The sequence below is a fragment of the Staurois parvus genome, unplaced genomic scaffold (genome assembly GCF_062004578.1).
Source record: "Staurois parvus isolate SC_StPar_1 unplaced genomic scaffold, SC_StPar_1.0 ptg000075l, whole genome shotgun sequence".
Taxonomy (NCBI): Eukaryota; Metazoa; Chordata; class Amphibia; order Anura; family Ranidae; genus Staurois; species Staurois parvus.
Genome location: NW_028317871.1, coordinates 209,986 through 223,840, shown reverse-complemented (window position 1 = coordinate 223,840; position 13,855 = coordinate 209,986). Strand labels below are relative to the sequence as shown.

General features: G+C 38.4%; 1 protein-coding gene across 2 annotated transcripts in view; it reads right to left on the bottom strand.

The window, feature by feature from the left end:
• Positions 1 to 13,855, bottom strand: part of SNX29 (sorting nexin 29) — a 1,801,773-nt gene that overhangs the window by 1,599,786 nt on the left and 188,132 nt on the right. For both annotated transcript variants that reach the window (XM_089669411.1, XM_089669412.1), the window contains exon 3: positions 8,013 to 8,065. In XM_089669411.1, the coding sequence (XP_089525537.1) occupies positions 8,013 to 8,065 (53 nt within the window). The remainder of the gene's footprint in view (positions 1 to 8,012; positions 8,066 to 13,855) is intronic.

Below are 13,855 nucleotides of genomic sequence, written 5' to 3'. Positions count from 1 at the left end.
AGACCCGGCGGGAAAAGAGGGTTATTAACGATTGGAAGCAAGGGCAAGAAAGGTGACATCAGGCCACTGGAGTAACGTACCGAGTCCCAGACTCGTAGGCCATGGAGCAACATCGGACTCAGCGCCGTAGGGCGCAGGGCAGGGGGAAGCCATAGAAGTGTCGATAGTGCGATAGGGGCACAATTAGGCAGTTCCAGCAGGACCCAGAGAGGAACATCGGAGGAAGCGTGCAACATAGACAGCGGGGCAATTTGGCTCGCCTGATAATACTTAGTTACATTGGGTACCCCAAGACCACCTTGGAGTCTATGAGCAAAGAGCGTATTTCTAGAAACTCTGGGATGTTTATTGGCCCAGATAAAACGCATAAACTTCGCCTGAAGCAACCGAAGAAAATGAGGGGGAACCCGCACTGGGAGGGTGCGAAAATAATATAACAATTTCGGCAAGATGGTTATTTTATAAAATGTTCATTTTTAATATTTTGTTGAGAATCCTTTACTGGCAATGACTGCCTGAAGTCTGGAACCCATGGACATTACCAAAGACTGGGTTTCCTCCTTTCTGATGCTTTGCCAGGCTATGACTGCAGCTGTCTTCAGTTGTTCTTTGTTTGTGGGTCTTTATGCATTGAGTTTTGCCTTCAGCAAGTGAAGTGCATGCTCAATTGGGTTGAGATCAGCTGATTGACTCTTCCACTTCTTTTCCTTCAAAAGCTCCTGGGTTGCTTTTGCAGTGTGGTTTGGATCATTGTCCATCTGAACTGTGAAGCGCCGTCCAATCAACTTTGCTGCAATTGGCTGAATCTGAGCTGACAGTATATCTCTAAACACTGCAGATTTCATCTAGCTGCTGTCTTCTGTCACATCATCAATAAACACCAATGACCCAGTACCACTGACAGCCATGCATGCCAATGCCATTACACTGCCTCCACCATGTTTTACAGATGACATTGTATGCTTTGAAACATGAGCTGTTCCAAGACTTCTCCACACTTTTTTTGTCCTGTCATTCTGGTACAGATTAATCTTAGTTTCATCCGTCCAAAGAATGCTTTTCTAGAACTCGTTTGGCTTTTTTAGATGTTTTTTGGCAAAGTCTAATCTGGCTTTTCTATTTTTCAGGCTTATGAATGGCCTGCACCTTGTGGTGAACCCTCTGTATTTGCTCTTGTGAAGTCTTCTCTTGATTGTATACTTCACTTGTCTGGATGTTGTGAATGGGTTTTTCTTTACCATAGAGAGTGTAAGGGAAAATGGAGCAGCCATTTATTGAATTAGATGGCCTAACAACCTATTTCCCTCTCCTGCTGGCTCAACATTTCACTCCTACTTACAGTTCAGCATCATTCATACCACCTATTGTCTACAAGATTATTATCACAGCCTTTGAAGACCTGTTAAACCCAAAGGACAATGGAAGTAACAATAACATGTGTTAACTATTCGCATCTCAATGAGTTACACCAAAGATACAGATGACTCTTCAAAGAAAGATCAGATAGCTAGTTACCACCCACTGTAGAGCATATAAATTGTATTAGAAAACCTTAGTAAGATAGAGCATAACTTTGAATCCAACACCATGTATTGTTCTGCTCTCCCTGCATGGAGGTCTAGCTACATGCTTGTATAATAAACATCTACTTTTCAATCAGACTTCAGCAGTCAAAATGTTACTGGAACCCATGAGGTTTGGGTTTCCCCGTCAATTTGGTCCTTCGAGCCGGAAAGGGAAACTCTACAGACATCGTTTAGACACAGAAGGACAGCACAACCTGGGAAGTCATCTCTGCTGGCATTGGTAAGCTAACTTTCTGCTTACTATGATTTCCCCTTGTGCTGTGCCTTTGTATGTAAAGTCGATGTTGTGGAAAAGTACCCTTTCCAAGAACCTTGACTGTTGAATTTTTTATTTTCTTTTTACTTTCTATACTATCTGTTACTTATTACTGTCCTTTTGCATGAATGTGTTCTGCTGAATGATTTGCCCTATTTCAGGTGCAATGTGTGGTTAGGTAGGATCTCTGCAGTTCCTGTTACCGGGCGACTGGGCAGGTCAGGGATCAGGTCTTCTGACTCAAAATATCTTGAGGTATGACTGATAAGGTACTAAGTGTGGTGGGGCCACGTGGTCCATTGCCATGGGTGACAGGCTGCTTAAAAAAACAGCACTGCTTGAAACATTAGTACCAGTTTTGATTGATGAAGCTTTCTTCTTTTTTTCTCTTCTGCGTGGCTCTCCATAAAGTCACACCATAAGTAGAGGAACTGTCTTTTCTATTCTACTTTCTATTCTACAGCAGTGTCTATAAACTGATGTGAAAGACTTTTTAGGGAAACAAAGCTATCAGATACTATACTTTCTCTAAAAAGTTCTATAATCTTTTCCTATTGAAATTTTGGTTGCTTTGGTTGTACTGTATTGATCTCTTTATGCGCTGCCATGTGTTTTACATATAAGTGGACTGTCTCTCTTTTTGTAGAAAGAAGTATTTTTTATTTTTTTTTACATTCCTGAATTGTTTTACTCTGTATAACCGAATCCCCTCAGCCTATGTGACTGAGGTGTCCCTGTTCAGTCTGTGTGGCTGATTTATGCATAGTATAGTCTGGTATATATCCTTGGCCAGGATTGGGGGCCAGATATACGGTTCCTGCTATTATCTAGGTATATCGTATCTTTGCATATGATCGTGGGGGCCTAGTAATAGATGAATTCTGACATTATCTAGGTATATCGTATCTTGCATTTGATCGTGGGGGCCTAGTAATAGATTAATTCTTGAGGAAGTCTCACCACCGTGTGAGATGGGGAATTGTACCACCGTGTACACCCCAAATGGGTATCTGTGTGATACCACTGGGAGCTCCTCCTGGATTGCCAAAGTACATGATATATAACTTTGGAACAGGAGTGGCTGAATCCCTCAAGGAATGGAACCAAGGCACACGGGTTTAGTACCCCTAGAAGGGAAATTTCACCTTAAACTCTTGAAAGAATGTAAAAAAAAAAAAAAAAAGGGGAAATAATGAGATCTATATATAGATTTGAGGTACAGTCCAGAAAAAATAAAAAAACAAGAGAGAATGCAGCCTTATTAGAGAAATGTGCTCATATTTTTGTCTAGAATTTAAGCAAGCTAATTGTGAGAGTATGTTGTTGTGATAAGATGTGTGAGATCCATGGATTGTATGTTGTATTGTCTGGGTTGACTGTATTAATGTGCCTAAAGTGTCGTGTCAGCAAAATATTTGACAATACTGATTCAATATCAGTGGCATAATGATTTGTTTTGTGTTTGTTACTTATGTTTTAAAGGTGATGTGATGTTGCAAGTAAAGGTAACGAGTCAATACCATGTTGGTCATGGCAACATCTAGAAGATAAACACATTTTGACCTTAAAATTACTAAATTTTGATTTTTGACTTTTAGAAGTTTAAACAAATTGAGACATGATTGGGGTAACTAATCACTTAAAATCGTAAAGCTATAAGTGTAATATGCAGAAGTTTTGCACTTTCCATTTTAGGAATGTGATAAATTTAATGTAGGGAAAAAAAACAAAAAACATGTAAAATTGGTTTGGACATTTAAGCCACACCCATTGCCGTTATTAAAATTGATAAAAAGTCAAGGGGAATATTAAAAGAATTAGTGACATGTAAAAAGCATTTTCACTGATCTTATTTAAAGTTTAAAAATCAGGAGTGCTGTCTCATATGTTTAAGGTGCTGACAGCCCACCGAGTGCTGACCCCCCTTTTTCTTTAACACAGGTTAATTGCATGGTTTGTGAATGAGAACAGCTGTATGGTCATGCAAATTTACTGAGCCAAGTGAACTCTAAAAGGAAATCAGATGTTAATAGTGAATTGTTATGTGTATTCACTATCTTGTGTTTGTTTTTTAGAAGATACAGTTTTGGAAGTTTCCAGTGTGTTCAGTATGGTGAAGTATAACTCTTGCACACAAATGGTAGCTTACTAAAAGGTTTACATTGAGCTGCTCATTTTTAACCATGGTGTATAATAATAATAATTTTTTCTTAATGGTATACCATAAACAAAATCCACGTGGTAATAATTAATTTGACGTCAATAATTTTTGGTATTAGAAAAGTGCACTGTTAGAACAACTAAGAGAAAATGTTAAAAGTATGTACTGTATGTTTTGTTGTTAGATCTTTAACCATTGGTTTATTAGAAGGAAAGTGTCATGTTTGTTACTAAATGTAATTGATGCTTATTCATCAGATTAGATCAATGCCTTGGTTGGACTTCTTTCAGGCTTTCAGAACGGAAGATCACAACCTTCATAAAAAAAAAAAAAAAAAATCAACCAATGGAAGCATTGTTCCAAATTGTTTTCTTCCTTGTTTTATTACTCTGTTTTCTTTTGTAAATACTTAAATGTTTCACCCCCATTAGCTGATATCGGTGTAGTTGGTTAAGTTTGTACCTTCTTTGGAAGTTCCTATTTTCCTATTTATTGGGTGTTAGATCTTCTTTGTTGTGTGTTCTGATCTAACATGTATGGGCTCTGGTATTAACGAGTTCAACACTCTAAGAGAGGTCCCCAAAAGAACCAAAGCCAGAAATCCCCTGATACCAGTGACAATAGAACTGAGCGTTTTCTATCTTATAAAGTTTTTATATTATTGTGAAAGTTTGACTATTGAGTTGAATAATTGTTTCTCTATTTTAACACCTATAATATCCTAAGAAATATAATTAATGTATGTTAGTGTTACTATATTGATTGTTAAGCTTAGTTAGATATTGTCAGGGTCTTCAGCTTTTCTTCAGATCTGTCTCCTCTATTTCCAAAGAGCAACAGGTATGCTGGTACATGTAGTTCCATGACTTTAAATTATAAGGTTCTGCTGTTGCCTATTGTCCCACAGGACTTGTGTTTAAGGCTGCTTAACCTCCTGCTGATTATTTAATGAACCCAGCCAGGCCATCTCTTCTCATTCTAATGTGGCTCATTGCCTCAGGCTTTACACCTTAAAGGTCCTAGCAGATTGTCTCTGTGTCTCCGAATGTGTTTCAATCCTGTTTCCTGTTTGGTGTCACCGTACATCTCTATCTGCTCTTAGAGACCCCTGTTTGTTTGCTTGCTTTACTACCTACTCCTAGTTTTCTGTTCCCAGTGTCTGTGTGTTTCTATGCATGTCAGCTTGAACTGAGCTCCCTACTGTCCAGTGATCCCTGTGCCTCATCACTGCAAGGGGTTCTTATTTATCAGTTAGTAATTCCCAGTAGCTTCCTGCCTGGGTGAGTACGAGGACCGCAACCTGGGGACTGTCTGCAGCAAACCCATCTCTACCTTCAAGAGCTCTGGAGAAGACAAGGCAGTTCCTTAGACTCTGCGCCTCGGCCCTTACAAGGGCCCTCGCCCTTGTTACATGTGCGGACATGCTGTGTTCTCCCCAGATGATACTGTTGGGTATCCTTCCGTTCTTAGACTCCTTGATATATCAGCTGTATCCTGTGTGCCTGCATTCCCTGTGAGCCCTGATCCCCAGTGCTACAAGTGTTTCTTACAAGCATTTTGTGTCCTGCTTGATTTTAAGACCAGTGCCCCAGTGCTGAACTGTCCTCCTGCCATTCTTCTAAGTCCTGTATTCTGTGCTCTCCAAGTCTCCTGTCTCTGTATTTACATGTTCCTGGTCAACTGTAAGGTCACTGATCCCAGCCATACATGATAGGCCCTTTTTAAGATGACGACTGAGTAACACATTATACAAAGTGAGAGTGGTTTCTCCTCATATTAAGATGTATTTCTTTTTTTTCTAGGTCTTATTGTCTCTAGAACACAGATTTACTTCGGCAGAAAAATAAAAACGCCATGGCTTCATGGGCATTTTTGTTAAATACCTAATGTTGGTCTAGCAATCTGAATGACGCCATCTTCAAAAATATCCTCCCTTATTCCTGGACTTCTTGAAATCAGCCACAAACAACAGTGATGGAGAAAAGTGGTTTCAAAACTTTTGAGTATCTGAAGAACATTTCCACTTATCATTTCAGCTGTCCATGAATAGAAGTCAAAGCTCTATTTGCTATAATTGCAGCAGATCTGCACACCTACCGGAAGTTTCTTGTCATGTGGACTGCGATGGTCCTGAAGAAAATATTATGTATGAACATTGTACGAGTTCTTAGGTGTTGCAGTACAGTCTTATGGAGGACTAGCTGTCAGGGATACATTGGAGGAATCAACTGCAGACTTGGCGTTCATAAACAGTTAGCCCAACACACAGTTTTTTTTTTTTTTTTAGACATTTTGATTTTTAATTTTTGTTTAATGTTTTGCATTTTTCAGCCTTTCTGAAGCAAAATTAGATTTTTCTGCAGAAGTAAATTGGATGTATAAATCAGGAGAAATATGAACTAGAAAGAAATATTAGGCAAACAAAGTGAGATGTATGAGAATTTAAGGGAGGAATTGTAAAGCAAACATGTTTCTCAAATTTCTTTTTAGGAAGGGATAATTGTTTGGACAATATGATGTCCAAGAGGAGGGATTGTAAGGGAAAATGGAGCAGCCATTTATTGAATTAGATGGCCTAACAACCTATTTCCCTCTCCTGCTGGCTCAACATTTCACTCCTACTTACAGTTCAGCATCATTCATACCACCTATTGTCTACAAGATTATTATCACAGCCTTTGAAGACCTGTTAAACCCAAAGGACAATGGAAGTAACAATAACATGTGTTAACTATTCGCATCTCAATGAGTTACACCAAAGATACAGATGACTCTTCAAAGAAAGATCAGATAGCTAGTTACCACCCACTGTAGAGCATATAAATTGTATTAGAAAACCTTAGTAAGATAGAGCATAACTTTGAATCCAACACCATGTATTGTTCTGCTCTCCCTGCATGGAGGTCTAGCTACATGCTTGTATAATAAACATCTACTTTTCAATCAGACTTCAGCAGTCAAAATGTTACTGGAACCCATGAGGTTTGGGTTTCCCCGTCAAGAGGATCCTGCAATCGTCCACCACTGTTGTCTTCCATGGACGTCCATGCCTTTTTATTTTGTTGAGCTCATCGGTGCGTTCTTCTTCCCTCAGAATGTACCATAATGGATTTGTTTTTCAAACCTTACTATGGCCTGATTCACTTGCATGAACAGCTCCTTTGAACGCATTATGTAGGTTCACAGCAATAGATTCCAAGTGCAAATACCACACACTGAAAAAAACTGAAATTGTGCCTGTGTCCAAATATATATGGACCTAACTGTACCTACCCCCCTCCTTCCCAAAAGCTCTATTTCACAAACAGCAGCAGGGGAGGGGAGGCCTTAAAGTGGAACTTTCCCTTTTGGGTGGAGCTCTGCTTTAAAGTATATTTAAAGCTTCACCTTGTAAAACAACTCATTCAGCTTAAAATAGAAAATGAAAAGTAACGTGTGCATACAAAAAATTCTAAATACATTTTTCCCCCTTTTTTATAAGTGATTGCATACCATCTGTTCTTAGCTGCAAAAGCAGCTCAGAGAGCTAGGGGAGGAGAAACAGCAGGACACTGATCTCCGGAGTGAATTGCTGTGCAGGGAGGGAGCGTGTCAACAAAAGTCTGATCATTGGAGGAGAGCAGGCGGAGTTCACAGCACAGCCAGAAAACTGACCACACTGTGCTCTCATGCCCAGTGTGGTCAGTTTTTAATACAAAAGTGGCAAGATTGGCAGGAACACCAGGTATATCACCCAAAAGAAGCAATACAAAGAGAACAGGATACATTGTCATACAAGTACATGGTGCAGCAGGCACATATCAGGAATATGACATATTCTTTTTTAAAAATTGCGCAAGATGGAAAAGATTGAAATTAGGGGAAGAGTAGCTGATGAGCTGCATATTGGAAATAACAAAATAAACAACATGTCTGAAAATTGATACATTCTGAGCTGTTCTAAAATGAACATTAGTCAAAAAATGAACACAGATTCAAGTGGTAAGAGTGATAAAGGAACTTTTTTTACCGGCTATCAGAGTCTGAAGCAATTTCTTTGCGTCCTCCAAATCTTATCTGGCACTGAAAATAAGAAGAGAAAAAAATTACAAATGTATTTTTTCTCCAACAATGTTGTTAAAAAGATTATTTGCCCATTTCTTGGATTCTTTCCAAAGTAGGTCAGCTCCTAGAAATAGATTTTTACACCTACCATTGTGTTCACAATCAACATATTGTATAACAACATGGTGCCATGGTGATAAACCCTTTAATGACTGGAATTTTTTTTTTTCATAAATGCTCAGACTGTGTTTAGCAGAGAAAGTATGCACCAGTTTACTTGATATGACAATAACTCTATAATTTGTTTGTTTGACTTCAGGCCTGTTCTCAAGGCAATGGGAATTTTACACTTGGACTAAGTATTGCAGTCACAAAGAGTTAAGGTGCAATACCTACATGGCTCGAAATACTACTGAATTCTATCATTACAACTATAAATCATGCGTAGTTACCTGAATACAATATCATTTATGATAGTGGTCCTTATAAAGCTGAACTACAGGAGGAAAAAACTGCAAAGAATGACCAATTCAAGGGTTAACTGCTCATTTTGCATGGAAGATAAAGAAAAAATGTGAGAATATACTGCATTTCTATCGCCCTCCATTTTGTTCTCCTTTCCATCTTGACTCTATAATTAGATTTGACATCCCATAACAGTTGTTTATTGAGAATAATGCTTGTTGACTTTATGATTAGTTCATTAATCCTCATGTGGAAAGATACAGTTACGCCTTATGAACTTTGCTCATATTGACACATCTCCCGAAACTGTTCCTGAAACTGCTCGCTTTGCTGCTTATAACGCAATATTGTATGACATATGCTTAGATATGATTCTATTTAGTTGCTATATTTTGATTGGTTGAATTATGATCACATGATGGAAATTCACTGTGAACAAGCATATATGCACTCTCCTGACAGACTACCAATTGAGTGATGAGCTACCCTTGTATTGGTGTGGTCGTTACTCCCAGATGCATCTGACAGGTTTCTGGTAACACAGTGATCTGTCTTACCACAGTGTCTTAATAACTCTATCCTTTGAAGAAACAGTATATAGTTTGCTGATCTATCCGATGGTGTCAGAATGTGTGGTCTACACTGAATGGTGAATGAGAATTGTATTTCTTCCTCTACATCATTCACTGGAAATTGAGTATTTTTTCTGCTTGGAAGCAGGTGGGGGTTTTTTTCTGTGGCGCCAATGTGCTAAGGCAGCAGATGTGACTTGTAACGGTTTTCATTTCTGCTTTTGGGAGCAGAGAGCAGATCTGCTGTTGCAAGTGTTAGGGATTTCATTAAAAGGTTAAAAGTGTTACTAAACCCAGGACCCTGCATTCACTATATCTGGTCTACCACATTACACAGAACAAGGAAGTGCAATTATTTTAGTAAATATAAACTGCTAAATACCTTTTATCATCATCAGCAGTATATACAGTAGCAGTCTTGTGACTTCCATCAGTGTCCAGCAGAGCACATGTTAAAGCTTGTAGGAGTTTTCATTCTGCTCTAGGAAGATGCAGGACCTCTGACCTCTGTCTGGACAGAGCGGATTGGCCCTGTGCTAATTACAAGCACTCTCCCAAGAAAAAAAAAACTCTCTAGCAATAGACACCAAACTGAGCATGTGCAGAGTGACTCCATACAATATGTATTATCAGGAGATAAGAGGGGGACACTGGAAGAAGGGGAGGATCAGAGATGTCAGGATAAAACAGCATTTTTACAAAATGCAGAGGATTAACCCCCTTAGGTTCCACAGTGAGTATAACAAGCATGCTTTACTGCATATACAGACTGATTTTACTCTTATGGATTTAGTAACACTTTAAAAAGGTGTGGACAGAAGAAGCAGGATTGGGTAGAACAGGTGACCTGGCTCTGGTATATGTACAGACCCTGTTGAATGTTTTAAGACCATAGATTTAAAGAGTGATTAAGCAACTGATAAACAAGTGGCCATAGAAAAGTCCTTTGGATTTGTAAAATGCAAATATGTTGAAAGACGCTGCTGAATGTTTTGATTTTGGTAAGACGATATTACAGGGATATCAGGGTAGGTCAGGATGGAATAACATAGATAGAAACCATAAAGAACAACAGGTATGGGGTGGTAGAGATGGACAGAGAAACAACAGATGTTTTGAATGTGGCCAGATAAGTAATTGGAAAAGCCATTGCTCTAAGACAGCAATGGGCAAACTACGGCCCGGCGGACCTTTTATTTATTTATTTATTTTTTTAATTTAAATATTTATTAATTTTTCATATTATTACAAAAAAAATCCATAAAAAGGGACACAATACATATAAATATTCATTACATTTCTAATTTGCCCCTTCCTATAACTCCTTTCTTTCCCATTCCCACCCCTCTTCCCCCTCCCTCCCTTCTGCAAGTTCTCCCCCTCTCTTATCTCTTGAGGCCTAATAACTTAAAATACAATCATTGTTTATAGTTTTCTATATTTTTCTTTCAATCCTGATTTTTCCCATTTTTCCCATCTCATATAGTATATTCCCAACCTATCTTCCTGCATATGGTAGAGTTTTTCCATTCTGCTAATCTGATTTACTCTATTGATCCAATCTTCCTCCTTCGGCACCTCTGTTTTCTGCCAAAACTTAGGTATCAGACCTTTTGCAGCATTCAAATAATACCATACACCTGATTCTTTATACTTATTTACTGATGTCTCAACATTATGTAGGAGACACATCGTTGGGTCTAACCCTATGTCATTTCCGGTTATTATTTCTATTAATTTAACTATTGTCTTCCAAAAAGCTTCAATCTTCGGACATTCCCACCATATGTGAATCACCGTGCCCATCTCTCCACATCCCCTCCAACACACTTTTGAATTTTCCCCACTCATCTTACACTCAGTACTCGGTGTAATATGCCATTGTGTCAAACACTTATAATTAATCTCAACCTCTCTCATACTAACGTTCTCGTGTATTAATCTGAATATCTTTTTCTGTTTGTCCTCATCCAACACCACATCCATATCTCTTTCCCATTTCGTTATAAAAATTAACTTTGTATCTGTGTCTAATTCTGTGAGTATTCTATAAATTTTTGTAATACCGTGTTTCCCATCTCTACGTGTTTCTAATAGCCTTTCAAACATATTCCACTCCTTTTTTAATCTCAAGGGTTTTGGGAGATTTCCAATGAAACATTTTAATTGATGATATTTCCACTCATCTATTCTAGTAAACATATCTCCCTTCTTCTCTTTTAATTCTTTAAATGGTCTCAATTCCCCCTCTACCAATACGTCTCTCAATTGGATATCTTCCTTTTTAAACCATCTCCCTGATATCTCATCCTTTCCTGGTGGGAAATACTCCGTGTTTGCAAGAGGCATTAATATAGAGTTGAATTCCCATTTCATGTGTTTATGTAAATTATCCCATGTCCTTAAAACATTTAAAGTGTAAGTGCTTGTGTTTTCTTTAATTCTTCTATAATGTGCTGGAACCCATATCATCTTACTCAAACTAATTCCACTCAGTTCGTTTTCAATTTTTACCCAACTTTTTCCCTTATGGTTAAATGTCCAATCATAAATTCTTGCTAAAATTACTGCTTTATAATATCTCTTGACATCAGGTAGTCCCATTCCCCCTTTCTCTTTAGTGCTACTTAGTGTTTCGTATGATATTCTTGGTTTTTTATTCCTCCATATATATCTTGTTAACATTCTTCTCATTATCTTAAAAAACGCCTCTGGGAGTTTGATTGGGACCATTTGAAATCTATAGAGTATTTTAGGTATAATTACCATTTTAACTAAGTTTATACGTCCTAACCATGATGGATTTCCTCCTTCTAATCTTTTTAATTCTTCCTTAGTCTCATTTATCAGAGAAATATAGTTTAATCTATACAATTGTTTATATGAGGTGGCAAGTTTTATTCCTAGGTATTTTATATCTTTTTCTCTCCATATAAAGGGGAATTCTTTTTGTAGCTTTTCTTTTTCGCTCTTTGGTATATTGATGTTCAGAATCTCTGTTTTTGTTGGGTTAATTTTTAGATTTGATAATTCACCATATTCCTTCAGGGTCTTCATTATACTTGGTAGTGTTATTCGGGGGTTGCCTACATAAAACAATAGGTCATCCGCAAAGGCCGCTACTTTATGTTCTATATTTTCTATCTGGATTCCCTTTACCGTTCCACTATTCCTTATTATTGACAACAGGGGCTCCAATGTCAAAACATACAACAAGGGGGACAATGGGCAGCCTTGTCTTGTTCCATTGGACATCCCAATGGATTCCGACCTCTCCCCATTTACTGTGATGATTGCGGTGGGCTCCCTATATAATTTACCTATCCACTCACGCATTCTCTCTCCAATCCCCAACACTTCCAAGTTGTCCATCATAAAGCCCCAGTCCACTCTATCAAACGCCTTCTCAGCATCAATTGACAAGAGCACCACCGGGGCTTTCCCTTTTCTACTTTTCTGAATAAGCATTAAAGTTCTCAACCCGTTATCTCTACCCTCTCTCCCTGGGACAAAGCCCACCTGATCTCCATGGATCCATTCAGGCATTAGATCTTTCAGCCTGTTTGCTAGAACCTTTGCGAACAACTTGGTATCAGTGTTCAATAATGAAATTGGTCTGTAGCTAGAGCACTAAGAAGGATCTTTTCCCTCCTTATGAATGAGTACGACATGGGCCTGAAGGGATTCTCTCCTCCCCTCCATCCCACCTCCCAATTCATTCATATACTTCTTCAACTTCGGTAACAGTAATTCACAAAATTTTTTATAGTACTTAACTGTATAACCATCCGGGCCTGGGCTTTTCCCACCCCCTGTGCTTCTTAATGCTGCTTCTATTTCTTCCTGGGAAATTTCTGCATTCAAGGAGTTCAATTGTGTTTCACTTAGCTTTGGTAATCCCGCATTTTTTAAATATATCATCCTTTTTTCGTTAATACCTTCTCTAATTTCTTTTGGTGAACCTTGGGGACTAATATTATACAACTTTCTATAATACTCCGTGAATACTTTAATAATTTCTTTAGTTGAATGGACCAACTCCCCCTTAGGACTTTTTATCTTTTCTATATAATTCCTGTTTTTCTTTTTATTCAGGGCTCTCATTAAGTATTTTCCTGGTCTATCTCCCCATCTATATCTTTCACTTAATACTTTGTTATATACTCTTCTCCTCTCCTCTTCCATCAATCTCTCTAGCTTGTCTTTTTTATCCATTAACCTCTGTCTTGTTTCTATTGTTATTTTCTTCTTATGTATCTGCTCCAAGTCCAGGATTTCTTTTAGGAGTCCACTAACCCTCTCTCTTCTTTCTTTTTTCTTCCTTGCTCCCATCACAATCAAGATTCCTCTTATATATACCTTATGGCTTTCCCATACTGTAGCTGTCGATACTTCCTCTGTCTCATTCTCCTTGAAATATACCTTAATCTCTTCCCCGATCTTCTGAGCTATATCCTCATCCAAGAGAAGAGCCTCATTTAACCTCCATCCTAAGCCTCCCGTCCACCGTCTTCCCCATCCTATTTTCATTATGACAGGGGCATGATCCGAGAAAGTTCTTGTCTCTATTTCTATTTTAACCAACAGTTCAATGAGTTGATGATCTATTAAATCCAGTCTCGAGTATATCTCATGTGCATTAGAGAAGAAGGTATAGTCTCTGTCCTTCATATGCATTATTCTCCAGGTGTCCACCAGTTGGTACTCGTGGATCACCTTCTTCAAAGCTCTCAGAGACCTACCCCCCTCTCTCTGCACAAGGGAGGTTTCA